The following is a 22,715-nucleotide window of genomic DNA, read 5'->3' as shown; positions in this document are numbered from 1 at the left end:
AGCAGTGTATGATTATTAAGTCAAAGAGACGGACGCAGGATGTACAACCTGCAGTGATGGAAAACAAAGCAAGAGTAGCAATACCACAGTGCGGAAACAAAGTACAGAGAGCGTTGCAAGTTACTTTTCTAGTTTGGTTTCTCTTAAATGTCCATCATCATCCGAGTCAGATAGTTATCTGTAGATCAAATCATAATCGGCGGCCCTGAGAACCTCTGCAGGAAAGTCTAATGATCACCGTTGCTCACTTTTGCAATTGCAACAATCCTGCAGTAAGGCAATCAAAGTTAAAGTTTTGTTTCCTTTCTATAACCAAGTTTGGAATTACATCACCAAAACATGCGCGCACACAAAGTCAAATGGCCATTGTTTAAGAGCGCTACTCACCTCCAGGAAAAATCCCTGATGATCCAATCCAAAAGATGTGGCGACAGTACTGGTCCGGTGTCTCCCGCTGGTTAGTCCACAGAGAAGTCCGGTCTTCTCTGGCAGCTCGCGGACAGGAACATCAGTTCACAGTCATCAAAAATGACAAAGAAGATGGTTTCAAAGTTCATGAAAGCACGTTTTTGACCAAATATATTAGCTATTCATTAACTGATGCCGCAGTGTATGCGAACTCGATGTGGATCAGCTGCACGCACAAACATAAACGTCCATAGGCGATCACATTTGCTCTTTGCCACTTCGTGCCTTAGTCACAAACATTTTCAGCTACTTTTAGGCTTCATCCAGGTTCAACAGTAACCTGTTAATCTCACAGCTCAGTGCCATGTAACCTACAGAAAACACAAAACCGTTTCCTTGGCTGGCAACACACCTGTGTGCACCACTCTTCCTGTTCAGATGCTGTTCCATTTTAGGTGACTGCCGCCCAATGTACAAAACGTGTATTACACTAAAATAACAGGGAAATACGTGGCACCTGTAAAACCCGTCCTGCTCACGTTTGACCACAAGAGAGCGCAATCGCAATAATAACCTAAGCAGCAGATATTTTGCCTCCTATTCGCGGAACCAGAAGCCAGAGTTTTCCGAGGCTCCCTGAAGGCAGCAGCGGTCAATCACACCTGGCGTTAATCAGCTGATGACCGGGAGGAGCAGCTTCAAGTCATCCCTCCTCTGAGGCTGTGTGGACTCCTCATAGCAAACATGAAGCTGTCGGGACTGCTGCTGCCTGTGTTTCTCCTCCTGTGGACTGACCGGAGGAGCTCCGGGTCTCACCCCAAACCGTCCTGCCGTTACCCGCCGTCTCAGTGGTGCCGCTCCCTGGAGATTGCAATAGCGTGCAATGTGAGTAAAATAAACACACTGGAGTCTATTTACATCGTTTACCATCTTGGATCACAGAAGAAAATGACTAAAAAGTCACATTATTAGTAAACACAAACTTACTTATTATTATTATTAATATTAGTATTATTATTATTATTATTATTATTATTATTATTATTATTCTATCTCGTGTGATGTACTTTACTTATTTAAAAGTTTTTTATGTTAAGAAAAAGTGTTTCAAACCTCTATTTTTCTGTCTCGCGAGAGAGGAAGACCATCATATTATTTTTCTTTTCTTTTTAAATTTTTGGTCAGATTACAGGCTTTTTGAGTTTTATTCTAGTGTGACTTTTTAAGTCATTTCATGTTCTTATATTTCAATAGCTGAAATACCAAAGTTTTTATGTGTTACAGATAAGTAAATACAATTAAAAACACTAATTGTTATTAAAATAAATAATGAGAACTATAGTAGATTATAAATAATATCACTGAGCATGATTGTCCCACACACGGAGAAAAAAAAAAAAAAAAAAAACAACCCTGCCTGTGTTTAAATGAGTGTCATATGCTTCAGAAATTGAACACCAGTGGTTCTTCATATGACTGAGCAGAGCAGCTCAGGTCAAATCATGCAAGCACTTAATCAGTTTAAAGTTAAGGGGGGGGGTTACTGTCTTTACTGAGCAGAGACACACAGATGTTATAGTCAGTTTAGATCTCTAGTGAATAAAATACCAAGAATAAAATGCCTGCAAGACATCAGAGGCAGAAATGAAACAAAGACAAGCAATCACAAGCTGTAATTAGTGAATCAATTTGCTCTTTTAGAGGTTTTACTTATTTAATCTTCTCTTTGTTTTTAAATTAAATTGTTGAATTAGGTTCCCCCCTTGAATTAAAAACATCTAATATGTTGTTTACATCACTGGATGGATAAACATTGTGTTTTTAATTTAATTATTTTATTAAATCAAAATTTTAACCTACAAAGTGTTTTTTTTTTCTGTTTATCTTGAATAATTTTGATGTCCTGAAAGAACATGGTTCATGTTATATTAACCAAACTAGTAAATGAGTAAAGTTTTTAAAGCTTAAGATGATGCCTTTTGTTTAATATTAATCACACATTCATATGTCATCTCAACCTGTATCTCTTAACTTATATCTGTAAAAAAAAAAAAAAAAAAAATCAGAAACAAAAGCTACTGACTTGTGTTGTCTTGTCCTTGTGTAGGTTCAGAAGCAGTGTATGGAGGTGAATGCTACCCGACCTCTCCATGCTGTTCCTCCAGTATCTGTCACTCTGTATTATGAGAGTCTTTGTCCGGCCTGCAGAGTCTTCATCACCCAGCAGCTCTTCCCCACCTGGACGATGCTGCAGGACATCATGACCGTCACTCTGGTCCCCTACGGGAACGCTAAGGTACACTGATCCTCACCCTCTGTTCATATAGATGTGAATAAATATTATCACGTCTACTGAAAGTTGGCACTTGTCTTGTAGGAGCTTCCTTCAGCAGATGCCCCCTTTACCTGTCAGCATGGGGAGCCTGAATGCAGAGGAAACATGATTGAGGTTTGAGTGTTTCATCACCTGCAGTCACATAACTCAGTCACATTTCAGTTGATACAATACAACATGATGACTTTGGATGGATGTTTTCTTCAGGCCTGCATCATCCATTTAACGGGACACTCAGCATTTCAGATCATCTACTGCATGGAGTCCTCTGCAAATGTTCTCAACGCTGCCCAGTCTGTGAGTATCTGCAAGATAAAGTGCAACATGGCACAAAACACGAGCTGTCAAATGGTCAGACAAGTAAAAACAAAATAAACCTATTGTATTTAAATGTATACCCAATTTTTCTTCAGTAAAAACAAAGGGAAACATACCAGAAATGTTCATCCGCAGCCTATCATAGTGAGAAGCTCGTTGAGAAAAAAGTTAAAAATAAAAAGTTTTCAAGGTCTTCTTTTAGCTGTAAAAACAAATAAACTGTGGAATGTTTCTTTAGCACCAGAGTATAAAATGTCAGACAAAAAGTCTTTAAAGTGGCACGTCTGTCTACAGTAGAGCTAATGGTGATGAGGCCTCCAGGATACAGGGATTTGGGAATTTTAATACAGGTAAAATGGATAGTGTCACAGATGCTCTGTTGTCTCAGTGTCTCCAGCTGTACGCTCCCTCCGTCTCCTGGTCAAGTGTCGACTCCTGTTTGAAGGGAGATCTGGGGCATCAGCTGATGCACGCCAATGCTGTCATGACCAGAGCACTGAGCCCCATGCACACACATGTCCCCTGGGTCACGTTCAACGGGGTAAAACACTCTTCTTATTATGAAAGACAGATCTACAGTGAATACATAGAAGTTGGCAATTAAAAGTTCTCTTTTTGCTTACACTTTACAAGGCGTCTGGATATGTTTCTTTATTCAAGGTCTGCTGCTGAAGCTCTGAACAACTGATCTATTATGAGGACTGAAAGCTGTAATGGATTTAAAGATAATCAGCTGTTTCTGTGTTTCAGGAATACACAGAAGAGAACGAGGACAAGGCAATGTCGTCCCTTTTCATGTTAGTTTGCCATCTCTACAAGGTGAGGACTTAAAGCCAGAGAGAGTGAGAGGGGAAATTATAACATAAAACAGATAATTTATTCTATGCTTTTGTCCATTACTGCTCAATATGAGATGTTTCCGCATTAAAATGCATATTGTGTCTGTTAGTAGCTATATCTGATAGTTATCATTAACCTGCAAGTGTCAGTTTTGTGTTGTGTGACTATTACTTTGTGTTGCATCTTCAGGGAGTGAAGCCTCCAGCCTGCACAGGAGCCCCGGTCAGACTGAACAGAGGCTTCTGCTGAACACAACAAAAACAACTTTAACATGTGAAAACAGCAAATCGTGATATGCATAATCTACTCAATAACACCTTCAGTATCATATTAACATTTTTCATCTTTGACTGCAAAATGGAATAAATGTCTTGTCTTGTGTGTACTGTACTCATTAAAGTATATACATTTGAAAAAGTTGTGATTAAACAAAAAAAACAAAAGTCTGATAAATTTTTCATGTTATTTATTGGCATTTTCCACTTGAAACACCCTGAACTCCCAAGAGTCTTTTGGCTTAGAATGAAAAACAAAAATATAGTTTTTATTTTGTTTGACAAAAACATTGGAGTGGCAAGTGTATACTTGTAAAGTATACATGATTTTTAGGCTCCAGAACATAAAATCAAATGTCCTATGTTACAGTACTTTGTCTCGACAGACATGTTTGAAGAATAAATATCTTTATAGAAGTTTGCACGACACAGAGGCTGAAAAAACAGCATGGACATTAATGGTGGCAGTATCAGCGCAACACAATAACGGAGAGAGAGCAGGGACTCTCCTGCTCATTAACACATTTAACACTATGGCACAGATGTCTTCCTGTAAAGAGCCACGCTGCTGTGTTTTAACATGCCTTTGTTCACACCTCTGGACTACATTCAGCTGACTGAAAATCAATTATGTTTCAAATCTGCAGTAATATGACAAGATGAAAATGCCATGCTGAACTTATGTTTGAATGTATGTTTTCCTCAAGAATTTTACAAGTGTTCTTGCTTCAAAAAGGAGGAATTTTATAATGAAAGGCTAAAATGATACATTTGTACTCTACTTTCTGTTGTACTTTGTTTTTCTGTCCCTCCATGGTGACTATGACTGCTTCAGTGTGTCCAAACTAACAGGAAATATAAAAACATAGCATTTTTTTTTTTTATAAAAATGAGTTTTTGACATAAATTATATTTTCTGATGACATATTTGGATGAATCTTAAGAATCACAGATTGTAAATGCGGAAGAATCATATTCTTTGTCCTTTATCAGTTTTGAATGACAACAGCTTCATGTTTTTAAATATATTAAAAGTGCTGATGCTGTCTGTCTGAACTCTTCATACTTTATGTAGTAACTTCAGTTAATGTGCTTTTAACCGGTGTTTAGTGGGTACTGTTAAAAGAGCTGGAGTGATCTGGGTGGATTTGAGGTTTATACTGGGCACACAATAAATATTTACATACATTTGGAGACCCAAAGCTAAGAAAGGAAGAGGAAGCTTAATGGATGATTGCAGGACTACAGGGCCGCTTTTCAGAAAGAGACTGAAAGTTTAAATCCTAACTAAGATGCAGTCTTCATTAGTACACAACACAATATGAAAGTGTTTCATGTAAAACAATCAAAAAAAGGTTTACAGTCGGGGTGATACTATAGAAAAGGCTTTCAATCTGCCCTCTTGATTCTGACATTTCTTGTGTGCAAGTATAAACTTCGGCCTGTTGATGAGTTGAGGTTTGTGAATAAGCAGAACATTAGATCCAAACAGTCTGAAGACGTTCACATGGCATTTTCAACATGGAGTTTTAAGAGGTTTTGACACAGGATAAGTAGAGTGTGTAACCAGCAAAGCATGAAAACTTGACAATTATTTGAATGTAGCTTAATTTTTCATTTGATTGTTTTCACAGCAAACAGACCTAGAATATGTGTCTAAGAAGCAGAATATAGACCGAATCACAAGGTTGGCTTACAAAAACTTTCCGGTGGACAACCCTTACATCACACACGTAAAATAAAACTGCATTGAGCAAACACTCCCTCAATTTGTTAGTTTTAAGCCACCTTAAATGAAATCAATATCAGTATGGATGTATGCTATATTTAGAATATTTTCACCACTTGATCTTGACGTCAGACAGCCATTTCCAGCAGGGAACTTAAGCTGTTATCTAAAAGCCACCAAACTCCACTGACAAAAACAGTTATTTCACTTTTCCAGCTGTCTAACCACCTGTAGACAACTGCCATTGATTTCACACAGTGATTCAGTCTATTGCTGCTGTCATAGGAAATTTAAATTCCATATGTATTTTGATTGTTTGAATTTTTTTTTTTAAAATAAGTCGGGAAATGTGCAGTTTTCTTGCTGCAGATGAGACAAACCTCTACGGCTCGACATGTTAAAGACAGCATAATGGTCCTTCAACACTAGGCTCTAACCACTCCTACACATGTAAGGCTGATCAATAAAGCTTACTAGCTGAGTTAATAAAATGCTGTTAGACTAGTGTTTTCTACAACTGCCGGACCAGGAAGTGCATCATGTCTTTGTGTAGTGCTCCTTTGCTTCCTGGTCATTCTACCTCAGCGATGGCGACAGACATTGCTCTAGACTGAACACGGACTCCTGAAAGTACACACATTCTCAAGTCTCAGCTATATGATTAAGGAGAGGACTGAACAGACTGATCATGAGCTGCACAAAAATCTAATAAACTGTCTGCTTTAAATACTGTTAACACATATCATTCGTAAAAACTAACACTATAAAGTCAATGACTTCGATACAATCATCAGGTTAAAATCTCTAGTGTAAAAATGTACAACATCATAGGCTGGCAGGTGTTTGTGTGTTTTCAACACTTATGGCACACAGTTATCCCAGTCAAGCACTATCTATCAAATAAGACTGATAACCTGATGGAACACAATCCCGTTAGTTGGATTCATTTCTGTAAGCGACAGGATCTGATTATCTCTACATCAGATCCTGTCGGCAGGGCAAAAGAGCAACACTACGGTGACATATTGGAATTATAAGACCCTTACAGAAAATAGTACATTTAAAACAAACAGGCCAATATCTCTGTGGCTGGAGTTTAACTTTTGTATGAAAATGTCAATTAAAATTGTTCTAGAAAAGAAACAATCTGCTTAAAAGTGCCGCTCAAAGCTTAAGGCATGAATAAATTAAATGTTATTTTCAAAGTATTATTTAAAAATATTAAGGTGGTGGATAAAATGGCAGAGGCATCAAGAATCTGAAAACGTATTTTCTGTAGATTTAGCAAGGCTGCTGTCATTGCTGTGGATGCGGCGCTTATTGTTTTTAATTTCGAGCCTCAGATCATTTCAGAGAACACTGCAGTTACACAAAGTGCAGAGTAGGAGGACTGCTGGTTGCACCTGAATTTAGTGATTAAGGAGCCATCAGTTGGAGCTTTTTTTAGAGCTGCAAATAATGATTCGTTTCATTATCAATTTATCTGCTCATTATTTTGTTGAGTAATCATTTTGTCAATAAAATGTTAGAAAATACTGAAACATACCCTGTGTAAAAATCCAAAGCTATCTAGTGCATTATCATTTATGACAAAAAATGCAATATCTTCACACATTTAAGAAGCATTATACCAAGAAATGTTTGGATTTTTTTGCTTAAAAAAATACTAAAATGATTATTAAAATATCAAAATAGTTGCCAATTAATTATCTGTCGACTAATCGACTAATCAATCAATCTAAGCCACCCTACTCTTTTCTACATCCTACTCGTGTTACTGCCAATAAAAAAACGTTGAACTTCAGCCTCAAAAAACTGAGGTACAAATTCGCAGTCTGAATGGATCTGGATCTGAGGAACTAAAGCTTCTCGCAAAACAGAAGAAGTCTTATAATTCTAATATTTCTGACCACCAGGCGGTTATGAATATTGTTGGTTAAGTTAGTTTGTGAAGTTTCCTGCCTTGCCCTGTGTGCTGTGACCGTGTGATCAGTAGGCCCTCCAGTGGACGAAGCCCTTTGTGTGACTGAATAGAAGAGCTGAAGGGCAGAGACGGTAAAGTGCTACTGTGGACCGGAGGCACCCTGATAAAAAAATGCTTTTCAAGCACATAAACACAGACGAGACTAGCAAATGTACAACAAAGAACCGTTCAAAATCCTAAAACAAGGACACCATTTAAAATCATCTTAGGTAGAAAACAAAACAAAACAAAACAAAAAACTAACTAATTATACAGGTGGTGTCTTTTCATTTTCAACAGGTGAGACTGCGGCGCAGTCCTCTTCAGTATTCAATCTCTGTGGTGCTACAAGCTGGTTTAAATATATTTGATTGCTTCAGTTGCCAAATTTTCTATTAAAGGGTTTTAATTCAATGTAGAGACACGCAAGTTAAATAAAGTCTCTGGTTTGGAGGTAAATCAAACAGGAAAGACAGTTTGGGTTACCCACTACATCCGTGCTACATTAGATTTATTTTTCTCTTCATACCCTGAGGTTTAGGTCCATGGATTTTTCTCTCATCTACATCCTGTATTTGGTAAAGTGATTTATATCTCACATCATTCTCAAACAAAGAAATCATACTCACATATTCCCACCAGACTCAGTCATTTCATATCCTAAATTAAAACTATGGTGCAAAATAATTTCCATGACCATGTCAGACCACCGCGATCCTCATTCTCATGTCTGACTGTCTCAGTTATTTTGGAGGAAGACGTTTCCTTTACCTTTTGTTCTTGTTAGAGTATCACTCTTCTTCCCAGTTAAAATGCAGCAGTCCTTGTCTGGGACACCCCGGACTGAAGCTACAACAAAGCAGGACGGGACATAAAGGCCAATCAGGCACCCAAACGGCGGCTGAAACAATTCTTCTTGTTAAAATAGAAAATTAAACAGAGGGGGAACGTCCCTCTGCTCTCCAGAGCGTGTGTCTCCAGTGTAAAGGGACTGTAGTGATTTTACAGACTTTATTGGTAAAGGCCTGCCCTGCCTCTGTCTCTCCACATCCAGTGCTCGTGTCTCTCAGGCAGGGCAGGTTGTGCTGGTTGTTACGTGCCCATACGCAGGCACGCCACCCCGTCACCCTCCTGACTCAGTTCTCTGTCCCTGTCGGCGCTCTCCCTTCCCGGTGAGGCCAGCGTCCTGTGGGGGCTCCGCACTGACATGGCAGCCAGGTTCAGGGTCCGAGACGGGTGAGGTGAGGGGGGACGGTACCTGCTGGTGCTGCTGCTGCTGCGGGGGTCTGGGGACAAAGAGGGGGAGGAGGAGTCCCGGTGCTGCTCCCCACCTGACTGGGACTCCTCCTCTAGGGGGCTCTCCAGGTCAGACTCCACCTCCTCCTCATCCTCTTCTTCTTCCTCTAAAGTCAGTTCAAACTGGAACTTGTCCCCTCCACCTCCTCCTCCTCCTCCACCTCCTGAAGGAACGGCCTCTCCTGCTCCCACAGTTCCTTCTCCTGGCATCACCTCTGCATGGTGCTCCTCGGGGCTGGAAGGCGACGGGCTGCGGGGGATCATGCTCTGGTACCACTCCCTGTTGTCCTCCAGCGTGTCCAGGATGTCCTGGGCATCAGGGTGAACCAAGTCTGCCCATGTCTCCCACAGAGGGTGGACAATGTAGTCAATAAAGCCCACCTAGTCATAGAAATTATATTAATAATAACAACAATAATAGTGCTGTAATGTAACAAAGTAATAACACTTCATTACATCACTTACGTATTTTTTGTGAGTGTCTGTACTTAACTTATGCTTTATTTTTTTAGTATTATTTTGATGGAGATTATTTCATTATTTGGCAGACAGTGTGAAAGATGGAGAGAGAGGGGGTGACATGCAGGAAAGGTCCGAGCATGGAATCAAACCAACAACCGCTGCGGCAACTACTGGACACCCCTTCACTTAGGCTTTTCTATTTCCGTCAACTTTCACTTGTACTCTACTACATTTCCCCTCAGCATCTTACTTACCTGCTACAAAACAGGGAAGGAAGGGAGGAAATAAATGGATTTTGTTTTTGATTTAAAAAGTTGTTAAAAAGACTCTTCTGTCAATATTGTGCATTTTGAGTGAAATATCTCAGTGGGACAGAGACAATGTTTTGACTGCAGGCATATCCTATTTTTAAAATTCAATTGCAACAAGTTTCCACAGACAACCACATATGTACATCAAATACACTGTTAGTTGACCTTAAGTGTGCTGTCCTTGTAACACAGGCATGCACATAATCGCCATGATGGGACCAGAGGTCATATCAGCCCCATTGTATGAAAAAGAGACATTTGAACGCCCCCAGGAAACATATCATACCTTGCTGTGTTCAGATACACTCCGTTGGGTGTTCTTTTTTTAATTTTAGTTTAATTATAAGTTTTTTGGAGGTTTTTTGCTTTTCCTCACACACTGACCCCTGTTGGTTATCTTTGCCCTTTTGTAGTTTGTGAACCAATAACATTTATACATCTACTGATACCTTTTGTTCATTTGTATGTTTTTGTATTTGTTAGTATGTCCATATTGTCAACATGCGTATGCACTGACTGGTGAATAAAGTGATTACAAAAAGAAACAAAAGAGTAATAAAATAGTAATGAAGTGAACTAACAACGAATATTGATGACCTGCAACAGCAAGCTTCATATGACAAAAGATGGGCATGCTGGTTAGAACGTGTAGAATTTGGGCATATCTATAAATCAAAACAGTTACTTTAATTTAATAAATGCAGGATGATAATTATGTGTCCTTATTTCTGGCTGATCAGTTTGTAAACATTAGCAAAGGTAGAGAAAATACTGTCTTCATACTTGAGATGGGCTTAATAATGTTTACTTTTGATAATTTTACTAAAAGTTGTGTTTCTGTGCTCTCTGATGTGAACCTGGAGGTTGAAAATAACCTTACACTACTTGAATTTATACCATCACTGCTATTTTCAGACATCCTTGTAAGTTAGTGGGCATTACCTGGCTCTTCTCTATGGAGGCGTTGTGTTTGTCACACATGGGACTGATCTCCATGCCCTTGTCCCGCTCTCGGTCTCCCTGGGTGAAGAACTCGACCATGATGCGGTCCGTCCACTGGCGGTAAAGTTCCAGTGGTTTGGTTGGGTTGCTCAGGTCGGCACAGTGGACCATGTTCTGCAGGACCTGGAGAAGACACACACTCAGTCAGACTCTGCTGGTGAGATGTCCTATTTTCAAAAACCTCATCAACAATTATTCCAACAATTCAGCTATCAGAAATCTAACTAGCATTCCTTGTAATTTAAAGGTAGATATTTTTAAACCTGTCCTTTTTCTGGTAATACCACAACGATGCAAAGTCCAGATTGGACCAGATTTAAAAAGATGCAATGGCCACTATGTATCCAGCAGGCAGCAGCACTTTCACACACACTCTATGGCTGAACATAAAAACAGTTCAATTTGTTGTGTGTGAAGGTCAGTCTGAGATCCTCTGCTTATTATTTACTGCTCACTTTTAGGATTTTAGCTAATAGATCACTTGAAGTTTCTGACTATGGCAAGAGATTAATGAATATTCTGAACCTGACTCAATTCACTGATGCTGCAACATGTTTCAACACATTTCAATCTCTCCACTGACATTGCAATATAAAAATGAACAGAGATATGAAGTCTATAACATCTCTGTTCATCATACTGTTTACATAATGTGGTTCAAATGTGAAGAGTCATAAATTTGATCAGATTCTTGTATTACGATAGTGTTCTATTTAGCAGGTGGTGCAAATTTAGAATAACTGTACAGTATAAATAGCTATATATTTAGATTTTGTCTGTATGGTAATTCTAAAGCATCATGTACTTTTGGAGAATGGACACTGCCAAAATGAACAAAAAAAATCCATAAATAAAGGAATCTGCCATTGAGGGCACAAAAAATATTATAAAAAACTGTAACCATTAATTAGTTCATATACCTTTGTATTAACTTCCTTATTTATTTACTTTCCTATTTAATTTTACTTTTTATTTATTTATTTTATATTATATTTTCTGTTTATTAAATGTAATATTGTTGTTTTTTGTTTTTTTTATAGATTTCACATATTAGGGTTTTTTTTTATCAAGTTATTTATTTTGACATTTTTGATTTTGGCAGCTTTTGCTTCCACAGTACTAATGAATCCTATATATTAAACAGTGCATATATGATGACTCAGTGTCAGCAGTGGGACTTCTCACCTGGATGCGGTCAGAGTAGTTATCTAGCAGCAGGACTCCCAGACTGGTCACCTTCTTGGTCTCCACCATTGTCTTCATGTCCGCCAAGAAGTTCATGTGTTTGGACATATCTGTGGCAAGCACCTAATGAAGAGATTCAACACATCGTCAGTCACACTTTTTTAATTACATGACGCATTTCATGCTTCCCATGCGACCTGTATATGTACCCGTCTGTTTAATGTGGCATTCTTGTTTCCTGTATTTCTAAAGACAACTGTTTTTGTTGGCTTTTACAGCAACTGTGTATATGAAATGATGTAGGCCGTTGATGTCTTGAAGAGAGAAGAGGAATTATGTAAGGTGACTGACAGTTTGTGTTTGCCTGTCCTTGTTCTTCTGTACATTTATGCCACATTGCAAAGTTACTAAATTTGATTCTGAAAAAACAAAGACAAACTGTTTTATCCCACTTTAGATTCGCTGCAGCAGTTAAATCTGCACTGGGTCAGTTTTTTTCAGAATTCAGATTGTTCTAGGTGCTGCCATCTCATAATGTGATAAGCCTTTGTTTATACCGTATCAGCAGGCCTTTACTGCATACAAACTTATTTGAACCATGATCAAAATAAAACCACACTGCTGAGTTACAGTTCAGGTACAGCACGGCCAAATACTCTATCAATATGTCATGTACAAAGTGCAGTAGTCTCACCATGTCTATCACCATCTTGCGGAGGGAGTCTCTCTGTTTCTTGCTGAGGTTTTGGAAGATGTCACAGTTGTCCTCTTGCAGCAGTTTGAAGCCCACAGCTAGGTGGTGATTCTCCAGCACAGAGGCATCGTTGTACATCAGCGCCAGTTCTGAACCTGCAGAGATGTAGATTGAAATGACTAAAACCATATAAAAGGACACCTCAAACACAATTCTAGTTAATACAGCATTCTAAATCAATGCTAATGGTAACCCAGTCAAAATGAACCACAGCTAGCTCAAGTGCAGCCATAGTGAGAATTGATCAATATGTCAGCATGATTACTAAGGAACACGGCAAAATTAAACTATTTTAAAGTCTCTGAGACTCTGAGTACTTCCTGTTGCAACAGTCTTAAAAGTTTTGCAGCATTTAAGTGTATCTCCAAATGTTCCATCTTTAAAATGTTTCAACTTTTGTATCCTAAAAAACAGTATGTTAATCTGTTTTCTATAAGTCTATCTCAAAGTAAAAAAACATTTTGCACGTTTCTTAAAAAGGATCTATAGTGCTCATTTGTAGATTAATACTTGTGGTTTGGGTTTCTACTATAACATTTTTTTAAAGGCTTTAATGTTCAAAAAGCACTATTTTCCTCATATACTGTCTGTGCTGGAACACCTGTATTCACCCTCTGTCTGAAACATTTTGCTTCAAGCATGTCTGCAACTCTGAATTGTCATTGCAGCCGGGGGAAATACTTTAATGTGGTATAGCTTCACGTTCTACTGTGGAAGATCATCAAATAAAGCTTCTAATGCAAATTCTTCACAACCAGACAACCAGACAACCGGACAATGTTTCCCTGACATTAGTAAGTAGTAACATGTAGCAGCGTACACTACACAATGTTCCACACCTTTACCTATTTTTTTTGTAACTTTAACATTATAACTTTTTATTTTATACAGAGAATGAAGAAAAGCGTAATAGGTCCCCTTTAAGATAAATCTTAAACCCCTCAGGTGTATATCAGGAGATATATGATCTGATGTTCTGAATCTTGTTGTGGTGCAGCAGTTGTGTGCAGAGTGAGAGGGACGCACTGGTGTTTATTAGGAACTGGTTTGTGACTCCTGGGTGGTCAACATCATGGATGGCACTGGCAAACAGAGCAGCCATGATCTCCAGATCTGTGAACACCGCCTGGGACAGACAAAAAAACAGAAAACCCCTAAATATAGAACATTACACTGATATTACCTATAATGTCACTATGATTTAACCAGACGCTACAACAACAGCATTTTTCTCAGCTCACCTCTAAAGCGGGGGTGGACAAGAGGACGTGGGTGGACTGCACCACATCAGCTGCATGGATGTTGTTGTGATAAGCTACGTCTGAATGGTAGTGGTCCTCCAAGGTCATCATTAAGGTGATGAAGGTGTCACTTGGGATCTTAAAGGTTTTCAGAAGGTCCCGCTCCTGACAGGGTGAAGAGGATGAGGGAATCAGAGTCACATAAACTTAAAATTACAGTTCTTCTCTTCTGTGGTGTTGATTCAAATGACTGGGGAAGTTTCCTTAAGTTGACTTGCAACCGACTGACTGGGTTTACAGCTTTTACACTTTTATAATGGATCACCTCCTCATCGTTTTTCTCTTTCCTTGTGAAGTGAGCAGACTTTGAGCTGATGGATCCTCTTACCTGGAAGACGGAGTACATGATCACCGTCAGAGGGCGGTTTCCGGAAAATTCTGCTATCTTGAATATATCCAGACCCCAACGATTAATGTCCTCCACCTCCTGGAGAAGTAAAACAGGACAACTATGAGTCACAGTGTAATGGTCAGTGTGTGTGTGTGTGTGTGTGCCTGCCAGTGTGTGTGAACCCACCTTGGCCAGCAGGCTCTCGTGGGGGGTGCTCACTCCAAAGCGGGGGATGCAGGCGGGTGCTAAGCTGGGGCTCTGTGTGGGCTTTTTCACACCGCTGATCTGTGACATCGGCCTCTTCTTCTTCTCCTTCTCCTTTGAGGGTGGAGACAGGATCTCCACGTCATGTTGTTTCTCTGCAACGTGTACAAACAGACATTGACGCATACTGTTAAATTTTACTATATATGTGTGTCTTCAAGTGAGTTCAGATATTCAGACCTTACTTAAAGGCTTCACTTTTGCTAAACTGTCAGTGGGATCATGTCAGATTCAAGCAGGTATCCACACCACTACTCTGACATAATTACAGCAAACTTACACTTAAACTTATACTGTAAATCACTGGTTTCATCACAATATGAAATTATATCGATATTTTGGTCAACAATACGATATTTGCTGAAATTACAAAGTCTACCCCAATATGATTTCGATTCGGTTCGATTTAGGGGCCTGCAATCTATGTGAGCCGATATTATCTGCTCATTTAACACAGTCGGTTACAGGAGAAGCTGCCACACATTTCTTTGCTCTTTGCCAGAAAAGACAAAAATAAACAAAAAACAACATACATAATTGAAATAATTAAAACTGGTTCATTCTGTTTGAAAACGCTTTCTGGAAAAAAATGTTCTCATTTTAATCCAAACCATGATATTTTTTCCTAAAACTTCAGCCCTTGAAGACGAACTTCTCCCAACATCCTCAAAACATGGATTAACAACAAGATCTTAAGATCTTTTCACTAAAGTGAAACACTCAAAAATTACTGTCAAGGACCATAGACAAAACAACTGTGAAATGTGACCTAAAGGTCTTTTGTAGGTCACATTTCCCCCACATATACAATATACATATGACATGTGAGGTCTGTTGACTCGCAGTTTCTCCGAAATTAAACCATTTCCACACTGATGACTTATTCCCAAGTAAATAATAGTAACATATTCTCATCATCTTTCTCTTGGCCGCTCGCTATCATCTGCCAGACGCTGTGTGACGTGACACAGACTTTCAAAATAAGGGCGCGCCTGAAAGAGGATGATATGGATTGATGTTTACACTTTACGTTGATGTTACGTGATCGTAGCTCATTTAAACAATATATAGATGAAGATCCATGGATCGTTACACCCCTAGTTTCGAATAAGTTATTAATAACTAACAGAAACACAGCATCAAATGGTCATGCACACCTTGAAGAGTGTTTGTGGTTTAGTTTTTTCAGCCTGTTTTCACTGTGCAGGAAGCATTATGGTACCCACTCCCTGTTCACAAATTCCTGCTAACGCAGCAAAACAAATGTGTTTCTGACAACATTTTAGTGGAGAAATAGGCAGAGCAGTGACATAGGCTTGATTTATATTTAATCAGCATTGCCTAGTTTTACAGTTTGATTGGATTTTGCGAATTACATGAAAATTACCTGGCATTTAGCACAACAAAGGGAAGAAAAAGAATTAATGAAAAAAAGAAAGACAAAGGGACAAAAATAAATACATATAAGAAAATAAATATAGAGATTGAAGTTAAAAATAATGATAATGATGACGATGATGAAGATGACGATGATGTTTATAATATTAATAACATTAATAATTCGTTCCTTGCCCTTTTAGCCATGTTTTCAGAAGAAATCAAACCAATTTGCTCAGGTTCCAAAAGTTTAAAGTCCTTTTAAAGGCTTCCTGACACAGCACAAGAAAACTAATGTCGTTTCAGGTTTCAAAGAGTTAAAGACATTTTTGAGGAAATATATAAAGTATGTACAATATAATCTTAATGTAAAATAGAATTAAATTTAAGCAATATGTTATTCATGTATGCTGCATTTGCTGTATAAAGAAAATGGACAGTGACAAACAGGAATGTGTAAATGTATAATTAAGAGCACCTGCAGTATTATCAGAGCACAACAGGGTATACATGAATGTATGTGAGCAGACTACATCGCAGTAGGAGCAAAACACCAGTAGTAGAAAACTAAGGATGATGGGTAAAACCTGTCAGCTTCTCAGGAGCTCAGCATTGTACTGAGCTTGATGACAAAGCGCTTCTCGTGTTTTTCCAAATGTGGGTTACAAAAGGCTTCATCACGTCTACAGGTTGGAGCTTTAGTTTTTTAACCCTCAGTGGGGCTTGTAATCCTCTGAGCAAAAACACAAACATCATCAAAACCAGGTTTCCACCGCCAGCACCAACACAATATCCATATGACTTGTTGACACAAAGGTATCATCCCAGCAGACAGGACAGTTTTGGAAATGACTCATCCATATTCATATTTGAACAAACTGAGGAAATAATGATCCCATTTTGACATCACAGACAGCCTGCTTTACCTCACGTCCACATATCATCCGTAGGACTTCACATCCATGTTTCTTACTAGCTCGGCAGGAATGACTGCTTGAACAATATCCAGATCTGAGCCCAAAGACACACCACCATAAGGATGCAAAGCGACCTGAGTGGCAGCGTCACACGAGGCGCTGTCTGGCCTCTCTCACCTCTCTCACAGTGCCTCCTCTTCCTCACACCCAAAACCATGGTGTTCATCTCTAAAAGCAGCCGGGCTTGATGCCGAGGCACTCATGTCAAAAAGGCAACCGACTGACAGCTTCATCCTCGTTCGGCTGGTCCTCCATCCTGCCGGCGTGGTTACTGAAGACTGAGCCTCCTATTGATGCAACACACCGTCTAATAATATTGCACCCTGTTGCTACGACAACGCCACACAATGTGTCCGGGAATGCTGTCTGTTGCCGCGCCTCCTTCTCTTTAAGGAAAGGAAAAATCCTCACCTTCTCCATCCCTCTTTTTTAGCAAACACTCCTATCCTCTTTCCTCTCATTTAGAATTTTTTTTTTAAGTAAAATCCTCCTTATGTGAACAATTCCTCCTTCTCTCAGTCATTGCCTTCAAAATGCTCAAACTCCCCTCTCCCTTTTTCTTTATAAATCCTTCCATTCACTTCTTTTCCTTTTAAAACAACCTCTTCCCTATCCCTTTTTAAAGAAATCTTGTATTTTATAAATCTAACTTCTGCTCCTTTCTATAATATCCTTCATTTTTCTACATTTCTTTTCTCATATTTTCTTTAAACCTTCTCGCCTGCTTTTGTCTTTACTTGAAAAATCCTTTTAAAAGCACCTTTCCCTCCTTTTTCCTTCCCCTTCTTAAACATATATATTGCATATAATGCAGCTGATAGCAGAACAATCAATAAAGCCTGGTGGTGCAATTAAGCAAATAAATGATCTTTAGAAGAGCTGGGCAGTACCTCACTCACAGACACTCACGTGTTTGAAATAGTACCAAATGTAATTTTTAACATTGTAATGTATTTTGTTGTGCAGCCGATTTATATCAATAGGATTTGACTAAATATTTAAAACACCTCTCAGTATAAGGCACCACATTAAGCTCTCTCTCTTGAAAACTGTTTTCCCCTCCGTGACATTGGTTTCCTTTCATCTATTTACGTCAGCATTAAAACTCACCTAGGAAGGTGTTGGCGATGAACTCTGACACCTGATTCCCTGAGCGGCTTGTCTCTGATAGCTGCGTCAGCTCGCGGTTCAGCATCCTTTTGAACTGCACAGACACAACAAAACCATAACCAAAAAATGAGTCCAGGAAAGACTGCAGATAAACATGTTAAAAAAAAACATACACACAAACGCTGCATTGTAGCATGTTTACCTCTTTGACACCTGAGCAACTTGACTTGATTTCTTTCAAAAACACAGGAAGAAGGCAATGAGCAACTTAAAAAAGTGCCCAAAAATTATTAAGATATTTGAAAAAAGTTTTTAAAAAATTAACTGAAAACATACAAGAAAATGGCCTGAAAAAACATGCAAAAATAAATTACTTTTTTTTTTTTTTTACAACAACTTTTTTTTCTTAAATATAATTTGGATTATTTAAAATTATAAATAGAATTTACTGGACATTTTCACTTTTTGTTTAAGGCTAAATTTCAGGTAATTTTCTTGTCACTCTTTACTTGTCTCTGCCATTTGTGAGACCTTTCTTGTCAGGTTGCTCATTGCCTTTTCTGCATGTTTTCTAAAGAAATCAAACCGCTCTGGTCAGGTTTCAAAGATTTAAATGCTAATAAAAGGCTTCTGAATGCAGCAAAAGGGAATTGATGTCGATCCAGGTGTTAAATGGTTAAACATCAATACAGCAGTAAAATTAATTATGATGCCTTTAGAATACTAATGACATTACTTTCAACAAAACAAAACCACATTTCAAACCCCTGTGTGCCTTTCGCCCCCCCTTCCTCACTTTGAGGAGGATAAATATGCTTCAAGGGATTTTTCACTTGTTTCACGATCTGCCTTCAGATGATGTAATGCAGCTATTAAAACTCACTTTTACAGACAATGTTTTAAGGTTGAGCCGTGTACTCGGATGAAACAAGTGTCCGGTACAGATAATCACCTTTTAATGAGCAGGAATATCATCCTCGTGATGAAGTGAAAATGCTAATTTGGGCAGCTGTGTTCAATCTTTACTTTTTTGATCACACATGATCTGAAGCTCAATTCTGAGGCTGTTCTGTAAATAAATTTTAATAAATATGAAACAGACAATCACAACATGTATTTACAATAATTTCCTGAAAGAAAACCCTGCATCACAAGCACTGCCTCAACTGATTAGTTTTTAGCTGCTTTCAAAAAACAGGCCTACCATCAGTGTAGGCGGTGTTAAACAGGGAATTAAAGCCATTATAGGAAAGCCACTAGACTCCAGTGACAATTTCACTCAGCAGAACACTGGTTGTTATTATACGGCGGCCTTGCCTGGTCAGGGTGTAAGGTAAAGTGGAGCAAATGTTCAAATACAGCGTACAGTTACATTGATATTGATTTTTTTTAGGTAGATAAAATACACTATGCTGTGGCCCCCGTCCACAGCAGTACATTACATAGCTTCTGTGCTGATAGCTTTGGTTTATCAAAGATAATAACAAAGCTACAAAGTAAATAAAATATGCAAAGCAGAAACATCAGGTGGGTCACAGTGTTTACCTCTATAACTTTAAATGCTACAGTTACGTCTGATTGTGACGACAGAAATAAACAAGTTTGCCAATTTTACATGGCTCCAATCAATTGCCAGTTGTCTACCCGGATGTGACTGTTGTGGTGAGTGTGACAGAGTGACTGTCTGTCTTTATATCAACTTCTGACTAACACATTCCAGTTACAGGTTTAAAATAACAACTTCAGGTTAGGTCCAACCGACTCCAGTTAAGTTCTTTGATCCGCGAGCAAATTGATGTGATTTCTTTAAAAAACTTGGGGGAAAAGGCAATGAGCAATTTGGTAAGAAATGTTTCACAAATTGAAAGAAATTAGTAGACTTAGAAAATTAATATTTATAAATATTTATCATCACAAAGGCTAGGGAGAAATGTCTAGGGAAAAAAGAAAAAGCTAAGGGAAAAACTACTTATAAACATTTATAAGTTGGTTGAACAGATACAGATAAAGGTGCACTCACTCATCCCTGGAATGAATGTACTGAATTTTACACTGAATATTTTCTGTGTTGCTTTTTTGAGTGGCATACAGTACAAAACTGCACACTCTTAGAATATGGAAAAATAGTGCAACGTTAGATGCAATAACAAATAGTTTTAGGGTACACCTAACTTAACTTAAATATGAGTCATGTGCTTCCAATAACGTTGCTTGGATGATTCATTCATTAGGTCACTTCCTTGTTTTTGTTGTTTGCTACTTTCTTTCTCTCTCTTTTTAAAAACTAATATGGTATCAGGTAATTTTCTTGCACTTTTTACAATTTTCTTGCTAGTTCTGGGGTCATTTCTTGCCCATTACTTTCTTCCCATACTTTTGAAAGAAACCAAGCCTATTTATTCAGGTTTTAAACAAAATGTAAGAGACTCTGGCATTGCAGCACTGATAATGACAAAACTGGTGTTGATTTATCGCATGTATTTATGTCTTTATAGTCCACAGTCAATGTTACCCCTCTTAAAATGCATCAATGTTGTTGTTTTTTTGTTTTTGTTTTTTCAAAATAAAAGAAGACGAGCTCTAATATCTCTTACTGTGTTGTTTGTTCGCAGACATGCAAGAGACATACGTATGTTCTGCAGCTGTAAAAACTCACTGGTAAAAGTTTTTGAAAAACAGAACTGTTCAGTGTTCCCCCTGAGTTTTATCGCAGCAGCAGCTTCCACACTGATTATGTAACAACTCTGGCACGTGGTGCCTGAGCAAGGAGGGAGGGGGGGGTCTGTGTGAGAGAGTGATGCTGCAGTGGCTACTATGTGACACACATATGGGCACAAACAAAAACACAAATACTTGCAAGAAACATAATCTTGTAGTTTTGATCAAATCATGTCTGTTATCTGGTTTACTTTGTCAACACAACTCCTCTCTTTCATGCTTTTCCTCAGGTTTTCTGCACATCATTTCTCTTATACACAGTCACATGGGCTATAATACTTACTGCATATTTCTGCAGCTTTAAATCACAGCTCCTAATAATCTGTTTTACATTACAAAATCAAGACAGCTCTAACATGCATGTGTTTTTTCTCTCTATTTCAGTTTCAAATATACACACACATACATGCACAGGCACACACACAATCTCAACATTCAGCCACGTTTGTAGATCCAGCCCTCAGTCAAATCCGACGGGCGCGCTCCCTCAACATCCAGCCCCTCTGCAAAGCCTGCTCTGCCGATCAATACATCCCAATGTAAACAAGGCAAGCCAGCAGCGCTCACCTGTCTGAGTCTCCAGCACAGACAAACGCAGAGAGCCGACGCAGGCATGTCAACCCACGCATGTTGATGTTAGAGGTCGCTAAAAATCCCAAACAACAAGCAGACAAGTTGTCTTGCTTAGTGACGGGCTGAGCTCTGCTCCACGCTCAGCATGGACGATGTGAACATGAAAAGAAGTCCGTTTGGAAATCAAAGTTCCCACATTCCCATGTGCTGTCCTGGAGGTGAGGGGAGGGGTCGGAGGGGAGGGGTGGGGGGAGGTGGGGGGAGGCTGGGGATGTGGTCTAGCATCGGGGGAGAATGGGTGTGGACTGCAGTCGCCCATCCAACTGCTGTCACACACTGTCAATGAGAAACGTAAGAGAGGGAGACAGAGGGGCTGTGAGGAACCCCTCTCCCCCACCCTGCACGCGGTTCCCTCTTCTCCACCCAATCACATGAGACTGGCTTCAGGGGCTGGGCGGAGGAGAAGGATCTGATTGGCTGACTGGGCGCGAAGGGGGGTCTGAGAGTAGCAGCCAGACGGTGGAGAGGTAGAGAGGAGGGAAGTGAGGAGATGCTCATTAACACTTTCAATGGAGGGAACCCGAGTGTTTTTGGCCACATTTGCACTGCAGCTGCATGTCTCATAAAATCTCATTTTCTCCCCTCATGATGTTTCCTAACATGGAGAAACTGGAAAAAGCTGCCAGGACTTGCAGTTTGTCGATGCTGCTCTGCACACATGGACAGGAGCTAACCCAAATAAAGTTTTTGAAGAAATTACTCCAAAAACAAGTGACACACCAACTCTGTCCTCTGCTGATGAAACATCACAGCTGTTTGTGATTTATGTGAGTTTTTATGTTCTTACTTCAGGGTTCCTACAGCTTAAGGCAAGTTAGATTTAAGACTTTTTAAAACTCAAAGAAAAATTTAAGACCAATTTAAGATAACTAAAATTGAAAAAGCTTGTTAATTTCTTAGCTGATTGGGCGCAGTAAATGTATACTGGTGTTTTTTGGTTCCTTTATCCTGATCTGCATGATGTTAAACTTGGTAAAATAAATAAATAAATAAAAATAAAAAAAAACAAAATAGGCCTGATACCAATTATTTCACACTCCAACATCAGAAAAAAAATCATAATATCCTTCTCTCAGTGTATGAGCATTTTAAGACTTTTGGAAGATTGATTTAAGATTTTTTTAAG

The 22,715-nt window shown here is 38.9% G+C and overlaps 2 protein-coding genes across 6 annotated transcripts in view; one reads left to right on the top strand and one right to left on the bottom strand.

Moving 5' to 3' along the window:
* The first annotated feature begins 1,081 nt into the window (after positions 1 to 1,081).
* Positions 1,082 to 4,306, top strand: LOC121965187 (gamma-interferon-inducible lysosomal thiol reductase). The gene is made up of 7 exons (XM_042515347.1): positions 1,082 to 1,293; positions 2,516 to 2,704; positions 2,786 to 2,857; positions 2,951 to 3,040; positions 3,450 to 3,602; positions 3,812 to 3,880; positions 4,091 to 4,306. The coding sequence occupies exons 1-7, from the start codon at positions 1,153 to 1,155 to the stop codon at positions 4,148 to 4,150; spliced, it is 774 nt and encodes a 257-aa protein (XP_042371281.1). The 5' UTR covers positions 1,082 to 1,152; the 3' UTR covers positions 4,151 to 4,306.
* Positions 4,307 to 4,350: 44 nt separating this feature from the next.
* LOC121965149 (cAMP-specific 3',5'-cyclic phosphodiesterase 4D-like) overlaps positions 4,351 to 22,715 on the bottom strand; it is a 118,115-nt gene continuing 99,750 nt past the window's right edge. For all 5 annotated transcript variants that reach the window (XM_042515318.1, XM_042515324.1, XM_042515312.1 and 2 more), the window contains 9 exons: positions 18,239 to 18,332; positions 14,697 to 14,869; positions 14,508 to 14,606; positions 14,120 to 14,284; positions 13,905 to 14,004; positions 12,819 to 12,973; positions 12,125 to 12,247; positions 10,880 to 11,062; positions 4,351 to 9,545 (listed from right to left, as the gene is read on the bottom strand). In XM_042515318.1, coding sequence (XP_042371252.1) covers positions 8,961 to 9,545; positions 10,880 to 11,062; positions 12,125 to 12,247; positions 12,819 to 12,973; positions 13,905 to 14,004; positions 14,120 to 14,284; positions 14,508 to 14,606; positions 14,697 to 14,869; positions 18,239 to 18,332 — 1,677 coding nt within the window. In that variant the 3' untranslated portion in view covers positions 4,351 to 8,960. The remainder of the gene's footprint in view (positions 9,546 to 10,879; positions 11,063 to 12,124; positions 12,248 to 12,818; positions 12,974 to 13,904; positions 14,005 to 14,119; positions 14,285 to 14,507; positions 14,607 to 14,696; positions 14,870 to 18,238; positions 18,333 to 22,715) is intronic.

The sequence above is a fragment of the Plectropomus leopardus genome, chromosome 3 (assembly GCF_008729295.1).
Source record: "Plectropomus leopardus isolate mb chromosome 3, YSFRI_Pleo_2.0, whole genome shotgun sequence".
NCBI lineage: Eukaryota > Metazoa > Chordata > Actinopteri > Perciformes > Serranidae > Plectropomus > Plectropomus leopardus.
Note: the sequence above shows the minus strand (reverse complement) of the source record. Positions and strands in the feature narration are given on the sequence as shown.